At 54.9% G+C, this 18,000-nt stretch overlaps 1 protein-coding gene across 3 annotated transcripts; it reads right to left on the reverse strand.

The window, feature by feature from the left end:
- Positions 1-271: 271 nt before the first annotated feature.
- On the reverse strand, positions 272-17,587 carry CIZ1 (CDKN1A interacting zinc finger protein 1). Of its 3 annotated transcripts, none has more exons than XM_089913782.1 (17): positions 17,516-17,587; positions 16,671-16,794; positions 16,311-16,426; positions 14,496-14,567; positions 12,405-12,631; positions 9,923-10,016; positions 9,634-9,742; positions 8,505-9,133; positions 8,123-8,244; positions 7,337-7,534; positions 6,453-6,577; positions 4,021-4,108; positions 3,456-3,569; positions 3,111-3,257; positions 1,333-1,402; positions 987-1,108; positions 272-616 (listed from the first exon to the last, which is right to left on the reverse strand). In XM_089913782.1, the coding sequence occupies exons 2-17, from the start codon at positions 16,787-16,789 to the stop codon at positions 401-403; spliced, it is 2,568 nt and encodes an 855-aa protein (XP_089769908.1). In that variant the 5' UTR covers positions 16,790-16,794; positions 17,516-17,587; the 3' UTR covers positions 272-400. The 3 variants fall into 3 exon arrangements, with proteins under 3 accessions (XP_089769908.1, XP_022434335.2, XP_022434334.2); XM_022578627.3 differs by having other exon boundaries at positions 9,923-10,001; positions 17,356-17,587; XM_022578626.3 differs by having other exon boundaries at positions 17,356-17,587.
- Positions 17,588-18,000: the final 413 nt, after the last annotated feature.

The following is an 18,000-nucleotide window of genomic DNA, read 5'->3' on the forward strand; positions in this document are numbered from 1 at the left end:
GGGATAACAAGACCTACCTCCTAGGGACACTGTGAAGATTAAATGAGATCTTACTTGAAGGTAGTACTTTCCTAGCCTGGGTACATTATTAAGAGGGAAACTGAGGCTCAGGAGGTGAAACACCCCATAATCCCAGAGTCCCTGGTTAGGGAGCCTGTCTTCAGCTTTCCAGTTCTGCCACCACACTACCCGCAGGGGCTGGGTGCTGACTGAGAGCTAGCTGGGGGCCCCCTTTCCCTGTCCACCCAGACGGAAGTGCTGGTGGGGACTATACAGCCAAACTACCTTCTTTTATTGGATTTTGAGTAAAAACACCAACCATGTCACAGTCTCCACACAGACTCCTAAAAAGCGTAGCAGATCTAGACCCAGACGGGGCAGCTGTGGGCCGCTCCCTCCATCAGGTTTTGAGGCGGCTTGAGCGCCGGGGTAGTGGGTGCTGAGCGGGTTGGGCTGTCACCTTGCTGGGGGTTTTGGCTGTGTCCTGGGTGCTGGGCTGCGTGGGTGTGCGGCCGCCGGAGGTGAACAGAGCAGTCAGGGCGTTTCGGGCGTTGATTGCACACCGGCGGCTCACGGGCCTGGTGGTGGGGCTGGGCTTCTTGGCCTTCTTATATTTCTGGACACAGAGAGTGCAGGTGAGGCCAGGCTTCCTCCCCACCTGGTGTGCTCCTGGCCAGAGGCTGCTTCCCCAGCCCAGTTGAGACAGCGTCAGACATGCTGTGTGACCCTGTGTGATGTGCTCAGCCTCTCTGGGCCAGAGCTCTAGAGCTAACAGCCCAGCCCTCAGCACCCACCAGAACAACTGCAGAGAGACATTGGCCCCAACGTGGCTCTGATTCCCTTTGTGGGCAGAGCCTCTCACTGGGGGCTGTACCCAGGGGCTGAGGCCAAACACAGGAGGGAGGTGGCCACTGGCTGTCCCCATCAGCTAGGACACAGTCTTGACTCCCTGGGCAGGGCAGAGCCGGGAAGGGGGCCTGACTCACCTGCAGGTTCTCAAAGTGGGCCAGGGACTTGCAGTGGGAGAGCTGCGCCCCTGAGTTGCTGTGGTAGAATTTGTGGCAGATGCGGCAGATGTAGCCCATCACGGGCACCAGGAAGTCCACACCTGTGGGACAGCAGGGTCTGTGCACTCACATGCCTCACCAGCCAGGTGTCCCCCCTTCTCTAGGGGCCCATTTGCTACCCCTCCCCACCCTCCAGATGGGAAAAGAAAAGAGGACGAGGGGACAGGATGCCTGGCCAGGATGCTGTGGCTGGGATCTGGGGGGTCGCCTGGAGGCAACCTGAGGGCCGCAGCTCCTGCAGGTGGGGTCAGGGCTGGGGTCTTACCATATGCCGTGTCGGGGCTGTATGTCTCCGAGCCTTTCCACTCCTCTATGGATATATCTCTGGATCTCACCTGGAAACACACACAGGTGTGGGCCTCCATTGGTTCTGGCTTCCCCTAGCCTCCTAAACGCAGGCGGGGACTGGAACCCACCCATGCTCTTCAATCAAGGAACCCCGCCTTGATTTCCAGGAGGTTGTGGGTGGCATGCTCTGAGCCTCTGCACATGCTGATCCTGCCCCCCGAGTGCCTTTCCCAATCTATACTTTCCAGGTTCAGCTCAATCAGTCCCCTCCTCCAGGAAGCCCTCCTGCTCCCACACTGGCCATAATCCATGCCAGGTATGCCCAACACATCACACGTGTCATTTCGCTGAATCCTCATAACAACTTTCTATGGTTTGCCCATTTTACATAAGAGGAAACTGAGTCCCAGGCACATTAACTCACTTGCCCAGGGTCATACAGCGGGTTTATGGAGGTGCAGGGTAGTGAGCCCTGGTGAGCCCCCAGCCCTGGTTACACTCTGCCATGAGCCCCCCGCCAGCTCCCTAATGCTGCAGCAACCACGGTCTTAGGGGGTAGGTTTCAAGTGATCAAAGATCCCTTGTCTCACTGGCTGGACATGAGCCCCTTCCACACAAGGCCACGCCTAGCAGTGCCTTGCAAACAAATCTGGCTTTTAAGAATAACGACCACCCCCTGGGCTGTGACCCTTCCTTACAGTCTGAGTTGGGACTATTCTAAGCAGAGGAACAGGCTTATAGAGGCCAAGGGGCTTGCCCAGGGTCATGCCACTGCTGACCGCTGAGTAGCAAAGCTGGCATCTCCCCCAACCTGCTTAGGGCTGGAGGCCACCCACGCAACCTTCCATCCACAGCCCCGTTATGCACCGCCCCCTGTGGCTGCCCCCTCACCACCCTGGACTGTAACAGACAAGTTCTGTGAGGACAGGGGCCAGAACTTCAACCCCAAGTACCCCTGGTATCCAGCACCAGGGCCTGGCCCAGACAGATGCTCTGGAAACACTTGTTAAACTGCAAAGCTCCTCCAGCTCCTCGCTCATGGGAAGCAGCAGAGCTGGGGTATTTTTGAGCACGGGCTCTGCAGTCTCGCCTCCTGGCATCCAAGTGGGTGAGATTCTGCCAGGAAAGTGCTTGGTACACGCGTGGCATATAGTAAGTGCTCAAAAAATGTTCACTGCTCTCGCCACCATCCTCATCACCTTTCACTGACTTTTCCTGTATGCACCACATAGCTCCCCTCTCCATGCCTTTTTTTTTTTTTTTTGTGGTACACGGGCCTCTCACCGCTGTGGCTCTCCCATTGTGGAGCACAGGCTCCAGACGCGCAGGCTCAGCGGCCATGGCTCACAGGCCCAGCCGCTCCGCGGCATGTGGGATCCTCCCAGACTGGGGCACGAACCCGTGTCCCCTGTATCGGCAGGCGGACTCTCAACCACTGCGCCACCAGGGAAGCCCTCTCCATGCCTTTATGATGCTGTTCTCTTGCCCTAGGATGCCCTTTCTCTTCCACAAGTAAAAACAGCAGCCAGGCTTTGAAGACCTTGCATATTTCACCTGCTACCCTATAGGTGTCATGATGTATATTTACATATCGTCATACTGAATAGAGCTCCTATTGATACTAAATCGTGGCAGGCCTTAGTGCCCAAAGATGCCAGCACAGTGCCTCCTGGCCCTTGGGAGGCGGGGTGAGGTCTCTCCTGGGCTGGGAGTCCAGCCTCCAGCCTCCGTTCCACACCACCTCCCCCCAAGCACCTGCTTGCAGAATTCCTCCTCAACCTCGATCTCTTCTTCATCATCGTCGTCCTCCTCTTCTTCATCGCCCTCAAAGCAGCCCACGGCGTCCACCGTGATGAAGTGGTCCTCATCTTGGCTGGCAATCTCCTTCTCGAGCATCTTCAGCTTCCCAGGGAGTGGGTGAAGGCTCAAGTCAGCTCTGGGCAGCCAGGGTGCGACACCTCATCCTCCCCACACCCCAGAGAACTCCAGTTCCCCCGGACCTGCTATGAATTTGGACTGGAATACACCTCAACTTGCTGTGTGGCCTTGGCCAAGTCTCTACTTCCCTGGGCCCATGTCCTCTGAGGGAGCTGGGGTTACCTCCTTGGCTTTGTCCTTATGCCCCTGGGACTTCACATGTTCCACAAACTTGCGGGGGGTCTTGAAGTAGCGGTTGCAAACAGTGCAGAAAGGCCGCAGGGATTGTTTGGCGATCTGGGGACAGGAAGGCAGGCCAAGTGGGCGGCGGGCAGCATCCCCAGGCGCAGCCAGGCAGGGCCCAGCGAGACCTCGCCTCCCACTTGCAGGCCCGCCACTCCTGTAGTCAGCCGGCTGTGCTGCACAGGACACAGGCAAACACATCCCGTCCCTGTGCTATAAGGAAGGACGGCAGATGGCAACAGAGACAGGGCCGTCGGAAGACAGGGAGAGAGGGCAGGCACCTGAGGACCCCACGAGCCCCGAGGCCGAATGCAGGGTGAGATGGTGCCTTGCCCACGCTGGACAGATGGGGAAACTGAAGCCCAAAGAGGAAAAACGTGACTGACTCGTCATGAGTTACGGCCACGCAGTGACAAAGGCTGATGTTTGCTTTCTGCTCCCAACCTGGGCTCCCTCCTCCCCAGCCCTGGGCTTGGGCGCCTTCACAGCAGGTGGGCCCTCATACCTTGTGGTCCTGCGTCCTCCGGTGCTGGATCAGGTCCCCCATGTAGTAGAGCTGGCAGGTGTTGCACCAGCGCCTGGGTGGAGGCTCTCTAAATGATGACAATCAAAACAAGTACAGTGTGACACCGCATTCTTGCTGGAAAGACAGCAGCTCTTCCAGACGCTCCATAAACGGAATGCAATTCCAACAGAATCGTTTTTTTGGAAACTTAACAAAACGGTCCTGAGGCTCATCTGGAAGAATACTTAAATAGGAATAAGAGAGAAAACTTGGGGGGAGAAATGAGATTTAGAAGCATCTGGGATACCAGGAGGCCACCAAGACAGTGACAGAACTGAGGATATCTGTCCTGGAGATCTCCTCTTATCCTTCAGTTTAGATAAAACCTCCCTTTCCCAGAGCTGTTCTTCCACCTCTCCCCATTTCTGGACCTGTCCCAATCCCAGGTAGCCAGGCCCCCCTCTGGGACCCCAAAGTGCCACTGCTACAGCATTTTCCACGATGGATCGGGAGGACCTGATCCCTTCTCTGCCCTCACTGGACTGCAAGCTCTGGGAAGCCAGGACAGCACCCCAGCATCCCCGGGGCCTGGCATGGGATCAGCCCAGAGTTTCTGACTGTGTCAGAAGGACACACAGCCTATCGGAAGGACTGCCACATCCTGCACAGGGCCAAGTCCAGATTCAAGGGCAGACGTCATCAGAAGACAATGTAATCGGAATCCCCTCCACCTGAAGCTTGTTTATAGCTTGGGCTACAGCCCTGCAGTTTTCTTCCGTCACAAGATCTTTTTTTAAATTAATTAATTAGTTTGTTTCTTTAATTTTTTTGGCTGTGTTGGGTCTCCGTTGCTGCATGCGGGCTTTCTCTAGTTGTGGCGAGCGGAGGCTGCTCTTCGTTGCAGTGCTCGGGCTTCTCATTGCGGTGGCTTCTCTCGTTGCGAAGCATGGGCTCTAGGCACGCAGGCTTCAGTAGCTGTGGCACGTGGGCTCAGTAGTTGTGGCGCACGGGCTTAGTTGCTCTGTGGCACGTGGGATCTTCCCAGGCCAGGGCTCAAACCTGTGTTCCTTGCATTGGCAGGCAGATTCTTAACCACTGCACTACCAGGGAAGCCCAAGATCTATTTTTATATTGAATATAATCAAACGCATTCTGCAAACGCTATTTTGGATCCTGTTCTAACTTGACGCTGCATCACACATATGTTTCCACATTATCAGAAATTCCCTAGAATTAGTTCTACCACCAAGAACTAATTCCCTAGAATTAGTTCTACCACCAAGTGGATAAGACTTAAACTGATCTGACTAATCCTCTAGTTTTGAATAGGTCATTTCCAACTAAATTTTTTCACCATTGCATTAACTCTGCAAGGAGCAACTCTGTGAGTCACCTTTCTCCTGTCTTTATGATGATTTGGCCTAAGTATAACTCCTAGGTCAGCAAGCAAAGGGAGCCTTAAGGCTGGAGAACATCCTACAAAGCCACAGGGAAGCTCTTCTCTCAGTGAGAACTGCCTAACAGAGACACAGAAGCCTTTGGAGAGAGTGCTTCCCGTCACGCAGGAGATGCAAGCTGAAGCTACCCGAGGGCCCTTCCTGTCCCCTCACCCCATGCAGGGAGCTTCAAGCTGTGACCCTCTATAAATGCTCAAGGCACAGTCCCCGACCATTGACCCAAGGCCTATCTAGCCTCTGAAAGGGTCTGATTTTGCCTCCACAGGACTTGTTTCATCTTGTTTTAATTCTGAACTAGCTGTTAACATTTTGAAATTGGGAGATTCACATACAAATCTAGGTTTCTAGATGCCTCTGAAAAACCAGGAGGTCTGGAGCTGAGTGGCAGCTGTCCTCTGAGACACAGCCCATATCCTGCAGGGTGTCCCGAGCCAGCACCATCCTGTTTCTTTCACTGATGATGCCTCCCAGCCCCTGCAGGCCTCAGTGATTGCCCACAGAGCACCCCAAGAGCCAGTCCCAGACTCTGGGAGGGCTGACATTTCTGATGGGCCAAGTCCCCACGACAAAGAAAGGGGGTGACCCAGGGAAGCTCTAACCTCAAGCCACAAGATGAGCAGATCCTGACCTTCAGGCCCCCGTGGTTGGGGTCAGCATATATGCCAGGGGAGCAGGGTGTCCCACAACCCACTTCCCTCCCACATACATGGTCACACTGTTCCTGCCTGGATGTAACCTTAAGAGACTGTCTAGCTCATGAGTTCCTGCATTACACCCCTCGTGAGGCCATTTTACAGATAGGGAAAACTGAGGTCCAAGGCCACACAGTTAGTGGTGTGACGAGGTGTCTCAGGGAGGGCAATGCTTAACCCAAAAGCAGACCTTGTGGATGGTAGATTCAGGGTCCCTCTCTGCCGGGGCTGGCTTGCGAGACCGCCTACCCCCCCTACAGCGGCTCTGAGATCCCCCACTCACTGGTCCTCTCGCTCCAGGACATCCCGGGGCACAGGCAGCAGGGACAGGAGGCAGGCTTGGCTCATGTGCTGGATCTCTCCGAGCCGCTGCTGGTGCTGGGCCCCCGACATGTGGTCCTGGAACTCCTGCAGCAGGCGAGAGGAAGGAAGGGGCATGAGGAGTGAGCCCCAGAACGGTGGGCAAGAGTGCGGCCCGGGGAAGAGGCCTCCAACCTTAGCTCCGTGCTCACCCCACCTCCGCTGGGAGGCCGTTTCTCTTACAACCCTGTGTGGCCGGAGAAGGATGGTGAAGGGAGGCACGGAGTGCGTACACGCCAGCCAGAGCCTCCGCTCCCCCTGGAGACTGAGCGCCTCCAAGGCGAGGAGCAGTCTGATCAAATTCCAGGTCCCCATGGCTCTGCTCAGGGGAGGCACAGAGGGACGAAGGTAACAATAGCGATAGTAATCATCATACCAGTATGATGCTGTTATTAATGCTGCACTCGCTCTGGGCCGGGCCTGGGGCTTATGACTTCAGTGTCAAGTCGCTGAATCCCCAGAACTTGCCAGTGAGGTGGGTTCTATTTTTTTTTTCTAGAGGCGGGTTCTAAATGTTTCCTCCTCTGACACATGCGGAAACCGAGGCACAAAGGGTGGAATTCACCTTCCGAAACCCACACGGCCAGTCAGGGCTGATTTGAACCAGGTCCACCCAACTCTAAAATCCTGCCCGCTTGGCTGGTCAGGAAATGTTTTGTGAGCAAATGTACAGCTGCTGGGGGTGGGGCTTGAGGGCCCATGTGGCCACAGAGGCAGCCGTGGGAAGGGCAGGCTAGGCATCACATACAGACCCCAAACCCTCCGCCCGCCCACGTGACCTCCCCACCCACCCGCTGGGGGCGGTACCTGCTGGCTGCTGCAGCCGGCCTTGCAGATGTAGCAGAAGAACTGAAGGGCCTGCTTAGAGGGCGTGCTGGCCGCCGCAGGGGTGGCAGAGATAGAGTCGCCGGACCAGGGCCCAGGTGTGAGGGGTACGGTGCTAAAGGCCCGGCTGTCACTGCTCTGCAGGATCGTGACCTTCAGGGAGCCCCCGGCACCCCACACCTACACCGGAAGCAGGAGCAGAGCTACCACCAGCTGGGCGCTTACAGTGGGCCAGCCCCATGCTAAACATCTAGGAGCCCTCCTGACAGCCCACTTTACAAGTGGGGAAACTGAGGCTCTGAGTTGTCAGGTGATTGCCCAAGCTCGCTCAGCCAGGAAGCACCACAGTCAGGATTCAAACCCAGGTCCGCCTCACTCTAAAGTCTACCCACCCCACCCCCCACATGACAGATGGAGACGCATGAAGAAGGGAGGGGGTTTAGCCAGGAGGCAGGGCTGGGCCCTGAGCCCCAGGCACAGGCTTCCAGCTGCGCTACCTCCGCTGGAGCAACGTTACCTGTGGGGGGCTCTGGGGGCTCTAGTTTCGGGGTGAGCCGGCTGGAAGGGACCCTTATCACTAAAAGTACCTCCAGATCATCAGAGCAAAGGCATGTGAAGGCTGAACCACTGTCACTGAACCACTGCCAAATCCAGTCTGATCTGCCCAAGAACCCAGGTGGAGGGCTGCTGTCACATTTCACAGGAGGGGAAACCCGAGGGGGCACTGAGGGGGTGCACCATGTGGTCCTCATCAGCATCTCTACCCACCCCCAGCATCTCTCTTGCTCTTTCTTCACATTCTCCCACATCCAGGCCACTGGTCAACTCTTCCTGGCTCTCCTCCAGGCCAACCTGGGTGCCCACTGGCTCCGGCGAGGCCTCCTCCAGGCCTGAAATGACAGATGTGCTCTGCTTCCCCAGGGTCCATCTCCCACCTGGGCCCTGAGGGACCCAGGCCCAAGAGCCACCTTCTCTGCCCACATCCAGGACCTTGAAGCCTCCAGTGCAGACGGCCCCGAACCCTAGATCCAGGCCCAACCCTCAGTCCCAGGCAGCACCCAGTCAGGGTTGGACAGTGCCAGGGTAGGACTGAAGGGTTCAGGCAGAGCTGTCCCATCACCAGGCCGGCTGGGAGCCACTGCTCACTTACCTGCTCCAGTTTCCACTGTATCGGGCGGCGTCTCCAGCACTGCAGAGTGAACCGGAACTGGGGCTTTCTCCAGTGCCGGCACTGACACCTGTGGCTGAGTCTGAGGCTGTCTCTGGTTTGGCTCCAGTGGCTGCACTGGCAACTGCACTGGAGGTTGCTCCAGTGGCAGCTCCAGCGGCTGGACCCTCGGCTGCGCTTCTGTCTGGACCTGTGGATACGTCTGCGTCTGTGCCTGCTTCTGCAGCAGTGGCTGCACCTGCCTTGGGGACTGTGAATGTGCCTGTGGCTGCAACTGTTTCTGTGGCTCTGCCTCCTTCTGCAGCTGCAGACGCTCCTGTTGTGGTACTAAGTGCTCTGGAGAGGTCTGTGTCTGTGCCTGCTTCTGCAGCTTTGGCTGCACCTGGGCCTTCAATGGTAGCATCTGTGGCTGAGTCTCTGGCTGAATCTGTGGCTGCACCTGGGCTTGGATCTGCAGAACTCGTGGCTGAAATCGTGGCAGCACTCGAGCTTCCAGTGGCTCAAGCAGCAGCTCGGTTGTCTGTGTCTGCTTTGGTGCCATCAACCGGGCCTGCGGCTGGACCTTTGCCTGCAGCTGCCCTGGGGTCCCCTTCTCTGTGGGCTCCTCTGAGCTAGGAAGGATCAAAAGAAGATCAAATTCAATTGGCCCCAGGGGCTCCCAAGAAAGGCCATGACCTAAGCTCCAGTCCTAGCTATGCCACGTACAAAGCTAGGGATTTGGATGAGCCCCCTCGGCTCTCTGGGTCCCAGTTTCACCTAAATAAATTGGATCACTTGCTCCCACCTCCCACAGCTTGCTAATATGTATCCGAGGTCCTGTAAGCCTGCCCACCCTCTGCCCACTCTCTGAGGTTCCAGGTTCACATCTTCATCCCTCCAAGCTGGCCACCTCACCTGTCTCCAGGTGGTTCAGTCACAGTGAAGATGCCAGAGTCCGTCTGGCTGAGGGCCTTCCCAGGTAAGGTGAAGAATTAGGTTTGACATTCCTCCAAGCCAGAAACCAAGGCCCTTTCCTTGAAGGATCTCACCCCACCAACCCCCTACCCTCTGCCTTTGCAGGAATCAGGGTACAGGGTACCTGGGCCCCAGGCAGGTTTTCAGCATCAGTTACCTCTTTGACTTTTTAGCTGGTGGCTCAGACGCCACACAAGACTCAGGCTCAGGTGCTGCAGTGCGTTTCTCCTTAGTGATGCCATCTGGGCAGTGGGGAGATTCTTGGTCTGAAATGGAGGGCAGGTGAATGACTGCCGTGCTGGATATAGCACGTACGAGATCCAGGAGATGGGGCCTGGGCTCACCCCCCCACCCACCCTGCAAGATCCCTGCCTCCCTGACCACCCCTGCACCCCACTGCCCTAACCCACGTCCCCTCTGAAGGGCCAGCAACCTCCCTCCCTCACCTTCAGGTGTGTCTGTTCGGGGCTCTGCGGCTTCCTCAGACCCCTCTGGGGGGTCCGACTTGTCCTCCACAGGCATCGTCTGAGAAGAAGAATCCTGCTTCCTTTCAGAAACCATTTATGATACCTGCCACCCACCCCAGTAAATACTCCCTTGCCCAAGAGCAGCTGCAACACGTCCCCCAGGGGATGACGGGGCCTGGCCCCAGAGAAGATCCTAAACACCCCAGGAATTCTGTCCGGGGGTTCCATCTAGCTGCCTGCCGGTTAAGTAAATGCAGGTTTGGGGGATGCAATGCCTTCACGTTGTCCACGGTGCTGCCTCCTGATTCCCCACCCTGTTCTCCACAAAGCAGCCAGAAGGATCCTTCTCTCTCTCTCTCTTTTTTTTTTGTTGGTCATGCCGCTTGGCTTGCGGGATCTTAGCTCCCGGACCAGGGATGGAACCCAGGCCACGGCAGTGAAAGCGCAGAGTCCTAACCACTGGACCACCAGGGAATTCCTGAGGGACCCTTCTCAAACCTGATCATGTCTCTCATCTCTGTCAGGCTGCAACCCTCCCGTGATTTCCCGTAGCCCTGGATGACTCCTTCCTTACCCCAAGCCTGAAACTACCCACCCGCCCCACCCACCTGCACAATCTGGCCCGTACCCCATGCCCACCCCTCCAGCCTCAGCTCTCCCCACGCTCCCCCTCCCTCTCTCTATGTCCACACTGGCCTTCTCTCTGTTTCCCCAAAGCCCCAGGCCTTCTCCCAGAGCCTCAAAGGCACTTCTTGCAGGAAGCCTTCCTAACCCATAGTACAGGCCCCCAGGGGCCCCAGGCTTCCTTTCTGTGGCATTTTTCATAGTCATAATTCATTGGCTGGAGCATTATTTGCATTAAGGTCTCACCACTACCACCACCCCCTCCCCAGCCCAAGATCTCCAGGAGAGCATCTCCAGATGCCTTCTCTGCACCAGTGAGTCCTCCGCAGGACTTAACAGACATTTGTGAAATGAACACACAGCTCCACATGGTTCCAGGGCACCCCAGGAAGCCTCAGGAATCCACATGCAGCTTCCCTCCCTCCTACTAAGCCCCAGGAACCAGGGCTGAGTGCAAACATGCACCACATCAGGACTCCACACCCTTAAGAAACTACCCAGCTCTCACCCTGCACGACATGGGCACTGGCCTGTGAGTCAGGAGGGCTGGACTCTGGGTCTGTCGTGACAGCTGTGCAGTCCAGGGCAACCTCCACCCCACTGCCTCGGTTTTCCCATATGTAAAATGGGGGCAAGGAGGTAAACACTAGGCCAGACTGTGTTAGGACAAGCCCGACCGTAAAGTCAGAGGCCGCCTGGACCCCCCTCTGGAGGGAAATGCCTCCCCTCCAGATGTGGGCTGGCGCCAGAGCAGCCAGAAAAGGAGGGTGTTCCACCCCTCCACCGCCAGATGCTCTCAGGAGTGTGGTGTGTGTGAGGAGCTGCCAGGATGTTCAGGGACAGGACAGCCTCAGGGAGGATATTATTCCCTTTGAAAATCTCTCTGAGGCTTCCTGCTTTTGTCAGGGAAAGGCCTGTAGAGGCTCAGAACCTTCGGCTGGCAACAGTGTAGAGTTTAGGATTTTAGAACATTGTTTTACCCCCAGTCACTTTTCTTTTACTTCTATGTATGGCAATTAATTGAGCTTTTTTTTTTTTAAATTTCAGACAGTGATATAATGTTTCCTTTTTAACTAAATGTAGCAGAGAAGCAGCTACTTCATTTAAAGCTGTGCTATCCCAGACGGTAGCTACTAGTCACATGTACCTGGTTTTTGAGCCCTGGAAATGTTGGAAGCCGAATTGAGACATAAGCATAAAATATACACCGGAATTTAAAGACTTGCTACAAAAAAAAAAAAAAAAAAACGGAATGTAAAATGCCGTGTTCATTTTTTATATTGATTACAGGTTGAAATAAGTTTTTAAATATATTAAGTTGAATAGAATATGCGAGTAAAATTAATTTCACCTCTTTCTTTTTACTTTGTTACTGTGATTACTAGAAAATTTTAAATTACATGTATGGCTCACACTTTATTTCCACTGGGCAGAGCTGATTTAAAGAAAATTGGTAGAATACACCTAAAATGAATACAATGTTATATGTCAGTTACGTATCAGTTTTTTCAAAAAGAGAGAAATATTAGTAAATACTATTAGTAATATTAGTAAATAATATAAATAGTAATTAAAAAAGGAATAAATAATAGTACTGGTGGTGTTTGGATATAGCAAAAATCACATCGGGGTTCAGGAATATTTAAAGTTTGGGAAACACTAAGCGAGTCTAACTCCTGCCCCCTTCCCCATTTTACAGATGAGGAAACTGACGTACAAAGAGGGGTATGACCTGCCCAAAGGCCAATGTGAGCCAGAGAGGGCAGAGCTGGGCTGATCCCCAGATACACCCTCTCCCATTCCCATCCTCGCCTTCTCCAGTCCAGATACCACTCACCTTGCGACTGGGGGTTGTAGAGGAGGTCCGGGCCTGTTTCTGGGTGTTCCGCCCTGAAAGGTTGAGCTGGGAGGGGTTTATGGGGACCCCAACAGGAGGAGGGCCCAGCAGGGACTGCCGAGTGGCCTGGGGAAAGAACTGCTGTAGATTTGGGGTGGCCAGCTGCGGGGGTGTGAGGCTGGGAGCTGTCAGGTTTGGGGTTGCCAGGTTGTAGCCACGGAGGTTACCTGTGTGAGAAAAGAGGGGAGAAAAGGGATTACAACTGTGGTTGGGTGGTAGAGGCTAGAGTCAGGGGTCAGTCCCCCAAAGCATCATCACAGTTAACTTCCAAGGGGACCCTCCCCACCCAAGGGCAGCCAGAGGGAAGAGATGAGAGCCGAAGACGCAGTCCCACCTGGACCACTGGTGGAGAGGGGGCTTTAGGGGCTAGCGTTTTCTGCTCCAGCTGGGGAGAGAAGGGGGCCTTTTCCCACCCCAAATGCCTCCCTGGTCAGTGGCTCAAGCACCCCCAGCAACTCTGCTCACCCTCAAGCATGCTTTAGTGTACACCTTAAGGTATGTGAAAGATTCAGCACAGGACCCAAAGGGAGAACCAGCAAGAAGACTGGTCCCTGGAATAATAAGACACTCTCCTACCAATAGCAGCTACCCTTCATCAAAAGTTTCCTGGGAAGCAGGCACTTGCTAAGCACTTTCTATGCATGGCCTCAGTCACCCCGCCCAGCCACCATCAGAGTAAGCATTATCCTCTCTACTGATGACAAAATAGAGACACAAAGCGAAGGAGTGGCTTGTCCAGGGTCTCTGGGAGCAGCACTGCTGTCCACAGCTGGCTACCGGAGAGGATTCTGGGCGTCTTCCTGACTCCTCCCTCTCTTCACCCTCCCCCATCCAAGCCAACACCAGATTCTATTAACACTGACTCCTACTCCTCTCCTCAGTCTAGCCTGACCCCTCTTCAAATCTCCACTCCTACCACCCCCCTTCCTCCAAAGCCACTTCATCCCCTGTGTGAATTTCAGACACAGTTTTCACACTGGATAGCAGCAAACAGTGATCTTTCAAAAATCACATTCTGACTTCGCCCCTCCCCCTGCCTAAACCCTTCCATAGCTCCCTGATACTCAGGAACGAAGCCCATTCTTCACCGTGCAAGGCCCAGTCCTGCGTTCCTCCCTGACCTCCTTTCTCGCAATTCTCCCCACACACGTGCCCACTTTATTCCAGCTACATGCTCCCATGCATCCCTCAAACAAGCCTGGTCTCTGCCTGCCTCTGGGCCTTTGCACATGCTGTTTCTTCTGTCTGGACTGTTCTACATCCCAATCATCCTTCATTCCTCCCTTTAGGTGATTCTCCTTTGGGAGGCCTTCCCAGACCCTCTCTGTATCCCCAGAGGCCCCAGCTTCCCTGTTCTAGGACCACCTGCACAATTTCCTTGTCTGCTTCCCATTGCCCACCATCTAACCACCCTGCGAACCCCTTAAGGGCAGGTACCTCATCTGACTCAGAGATCCAGCACTGGGAATTGTGTGACCCAATAAAGGACAGTTTAAATCCCTGACCCAGTGCTGGGATGGGAGGCACAGGGGTTAAGGGCGTGCATGGGTCAGATGTGCTGGGAGAACTGATTCAAATGCAGACTCCACAGTACAAGACCTGTGACCTTGAGCAAATCAGTTTCCCCTTCTTAGCCTCAGTTCCCTCATCTGTAAAATGCGGATAGTAATAGTGCTTGACTCACAATGTTTTATGAGGATTCAATGAGATATACAAGTGTGCCTGGTATTTACTAAGGGTTTAATTAACATTAACTTAAAACAAATACATATACACATATGTGCAGAGAGAATGCTAACGAGCTCTTAAAAACAGTAAGATAAAAGGTGGCACACTCTAAAAGAAAAATAGACAAAGCACATGGACAAGTCACAAAAGGAATTACAAATGTTTAACAGACAAATATAAAATATTCAACCGCACTAGCACTCCAAGAAATGTAAACTAAAACATTAATGATATAGCTTTTGCCAAGCAAATTAGTAGATTAGATGTATATATACATATATATATATATCAAGAGTATAATACCCAATGTTGCCGTGGGCATGGTGAGACCGGCACTGTCATATGTGGCTGGTGGCATTGCAAACTGGTCCAGTCCTTTGGGAAAGCAATTTGGCAATACTTATCAAGAGCCATAAAATACCCATCCCCCCTGACCCAGTCATTCTACTTTTGGGAATCCATTCTAAGAGAAAATTCTGAAACATGATATTCATTCCATTATTTAAAGCAAAAGAAAAGAAGTAGAAGAAAACAGCTGAGAAAGTTTAGGGACACAAGGGCACACACCTCCAGCAGAATATTAAACAGCTGTTCAAAAACAATCTTTACAGAGACTTTCAAATCATTTGGTAAATGATCATGCCACTATATTCAGTGAAAAAGAAACAAGATACAGCCTTTCACTTATATCAATAACCACAATCATATACAAGTCCCCAAGTTTGTGCCTAGAAAAAAAAGGGAGGAAATACACCAACACTTTAAAGGGTGGTTTTTTCTTTAGGAGTGAATCTGCATATGACAATTTGGGTTTTCTTATACTCTTTTTAAAATATTTCTTTCACTCTTCTTTGAAGAGTATGACTTTTTATTTTGTTTCTGTTTTTTTGTTTGTTTGTTTCTTTTTGCGATACACGGGCCTCTCACTGTTGTGGCCTCTCCCATCGCGGAGCACAGGCTCCGGACTCGCAGGCTCAGCGGCCATGGCTCACGGGCCCAGCCGCTCCGCGGCATGTGGGATCTTCCCGGACCGGAGCAAGAACCCGCGTCCCCTGCATCGGCAGGCGGACTCTCAACCACTGCGCCACCAGGGAAGCCCGAAGAGTATGACTTTTAAAATGAGTAAGAAAAAGTGAAAAAATATATATACATTGTGGGTCCCTGTGTGTGGTTTTATCTCTCTACTCATCATCTATCATTTATAAGCCAGCTCTCAGGACCATCCACACCCATGTGGCCCCAGGAGGGCTGAAGAGTGATGACCATCACATCTTCTGACCTGACTGCATACCCTGCTGGGAGGCAGGATAGCCTGGTGTCTCAGAACATAGCTCTGTAGTAAGACCACTAATCAACACCTGGGCCTCAGTTTCTTCATCTGTAAAATGGGATCATGAGTGTATCTCCCCTTAGGGTTGTCAGCAGAGTCAAGGAATTGGGTTTGTCAGGGCCTCAGCACAGTGCCCAGCCCTGAGGAACCAGCCAGCAAGCCACAGCTACCGTGCGGGAGAGGCTGGGTCTGAAGATGAGCTGGCCCCATGTCTCTGGACCCCTGGATTACTCCTGCAGGGGCTAAGGTATCGGGAGCAGCTTCTTGTAAGGAAGAGATGAAAGACTGCTCTCCACGTGGGGAAACTCAGGTAAGGACATAGGCTTAACGCAGAGGGCTAGAGACACCCACTCAGAGACCCAGGGGGTCAGGAGGCCCAGGCCTCTGTCTAGCTCAGCCACTGCTGATGCTATGTGACTCAGGGCAAATGACTTCCCTTCTCTGGACCTCGGCATCCTCATCTGTCAAATAGGATGCAAAGGAGGGTGGTCAAAACAGATCTTGCCATCCATCATATCATCTAATCTGAATGTCAGCAAACTGTGCTGAGTAGCACCCACAGAGCTAACACCATGGCCAAGGGTACACCTCTGTGATCAGAGAGACCTGCATTCAGCTGAGCAACTTAGGGACTTCCACCTCCTGGAGCCTCAGTGTCCTCATCTGTAAACCAGGACGCTGACACAGCTCCCTCTCAGGGTTACTGTGTGGATTTGATGAGATTCAGTGCCGTGGGGCTGCTGGGGATCTCCCGCTAAGATGGAGCGAGACAGGGCCCGCAGTCATACCTTGTAACTGCTGCAGAAGCAAAGCTCTCTGCAGCACAGAGCCGTTGAGGAGGGAGGCTGAGTTGGTGCCCTGGAGATTCAGGAGCTGCTGCTGTGGCTGCTGCTGGGGGAGCCCCCTGTGTGTTGAGAGCAGTGTCAGAGGGCTCTGGGGAGAGTCAAACCCTCCCTCTTCCCTGAGACCCCTCACCTCCATTCTCTGCCCCCCTCTACTGCAGACAGAGCATCCCCTTTGGGTGGGAACTGATGACCTCCAGGACTCAGACAGGGATGCTCCTGAGAGAAAGGGCTGGGAGGAGGTCTCCAAGGCATGGGTCAGAGGGGCAGGTCTAGAGCCGCGCACCCCTCCAGTGGGGAGCTTACCTGCTGACGGCCATGGGCAGTGGGGCCTGCGGTGGGGACTGCTGGAGCAGCTGCTGGAGCTGCAGCAAATGCTGCTGCTGGAGCTGCTGGAGCTGCTGCTGCTGCTGCTGGCTGAACATGGCGGCTGCGGGAAGGGAAGGAGTCAGGCCGGGTCCCTGTCGCCCACCCCCAGCCCGCGGCCCTCACACGCTGCCGACCGAGCTTCACGGCTACCCTCCCGGTCCTGCCCAGAGCGTGCCACGCGTGCGCCCCATCCTTTCCATACACCTCCAATTCCACCAGCAGCAGAGTTCAACCACCCTCCCGCCAATTTCCCCCATATCTTCCCAATAGTCCCTCCTCCAAACGCCCAACCGCACCCTCCATCCCTCCGACTCCCTCCGCTCCGCAGCTCCAGGACGAGCGTCCGACAGAAATACACCTTCCACCCCACCCTTCAGCCTTTCTCTGCGCCAATCACGTAGCGAAGCCAGCCCCTGTCCACTCACACCCCTCTGATACTCCCACCCTGTCCCTTGCGCACATGTTCTGTCAATAACATCAGCGCCGCCCCACCCCCACCTTTCCCTTTCTTCCACGAACAAAGTAGGAGGAAGGCTTCCCTCCACCCTAATCCCCCCCATTCCGCTGAACCCCTTCCTCTATAGACAGAGCCAGCACTACACGTCAAAACCGGTGTCCCCACCTGTCAACGAAGCCCTCGGCCTCCATTCAAGTGGCCCCTAAGGCTTCCGGCGTCCCCCCAGCCGCGCTCGGCCCGCGCACTTCGCCTCCCAGCGCGGCTTTGGCCTCGGGAACCACACAGCCTCCTCCCCGAACCCACTCCTCAGTCGCGCAGCCCCCACCGTGGGGGGTGGGCCGCGAGCTCCGGATCGCGGCTCCAACGGTCCCCGCAGCTCCCGGGGTCCCCGCTGCTCCGCCACGGCCTGTCCGCTCCGAAGGCCAGTCTGCAGGCCAGGGCAGGGCAGCGCCCTCTGGAGGACGGGAGGCCCGGGTGCCCACGGCCGCGCCGCGAGATCCCGCCCCGTGCACCCTTCACGCTGCAGGGGCGGCACCTGCTCGCCCAGCTGCTGGGCGGCGCTGGGAGTGGTTCCGAGCTGCTAGGGGACCCTGGGCAGCGCAGACCCTCTGCCCCGCGTCCTCCGCATCGGTAAGGGGCGGCTCTGAGCCCCAGGTCCGTCTGTCGCCCAGAAGGGTCTCTCGTCTGGCAGGGACATCGCGGGCGACTTTGAGGGGGACCATCCCCAGCGGACCTTGCCGCGGCCGCCACTGTCCCGCGATCCGGAGACCCCGCGCGGGGCTGGGGTGGGAGGGGGCGTGCAGCCGCCGG

The sequence above is a fragment of the Delphinapterus leucas genome, chromosome 6, assembly GCF_059928025.1.
Source record: "Delphinapterus leucas isolate spDelLeu-1000000601 "Yukka" chromosome 6, BTC_Dleu_Yukka2, whole genome shotgun sequence".
Classification (NCBI taxonomy): domain Eukaryota; kingdom Metazoa; phylum Chordata; class Mammalia; order Artiodactyla; family Monodontidae; genus Delphinapterus; species Delphinapterus leucas.

Coding starts and splice junctions, on each gene's coding strand:
- CIZ1 (XM_089913782.1), bottom strand. CDS start 16,789: ATGTTCAGCCAGCAGCAGCAGCAGCAGCTCCAGCAGCTCCAGCAGCAG. Junction 14,568..16,310: donor GCTTCTGCAGCAGTTACAAG/GTATGACTGCGG, acceptor GCTTTCCCAAAG/GACTGGACCAGTTTGCAATG. Junction 3,258..3,455: donor ATAAGGACAAAGCCAAGGAG/GTAACCCCAGCT, acceptor CTCCCTGGGAAG/CTGAAGATGCTCGAGAAGGA.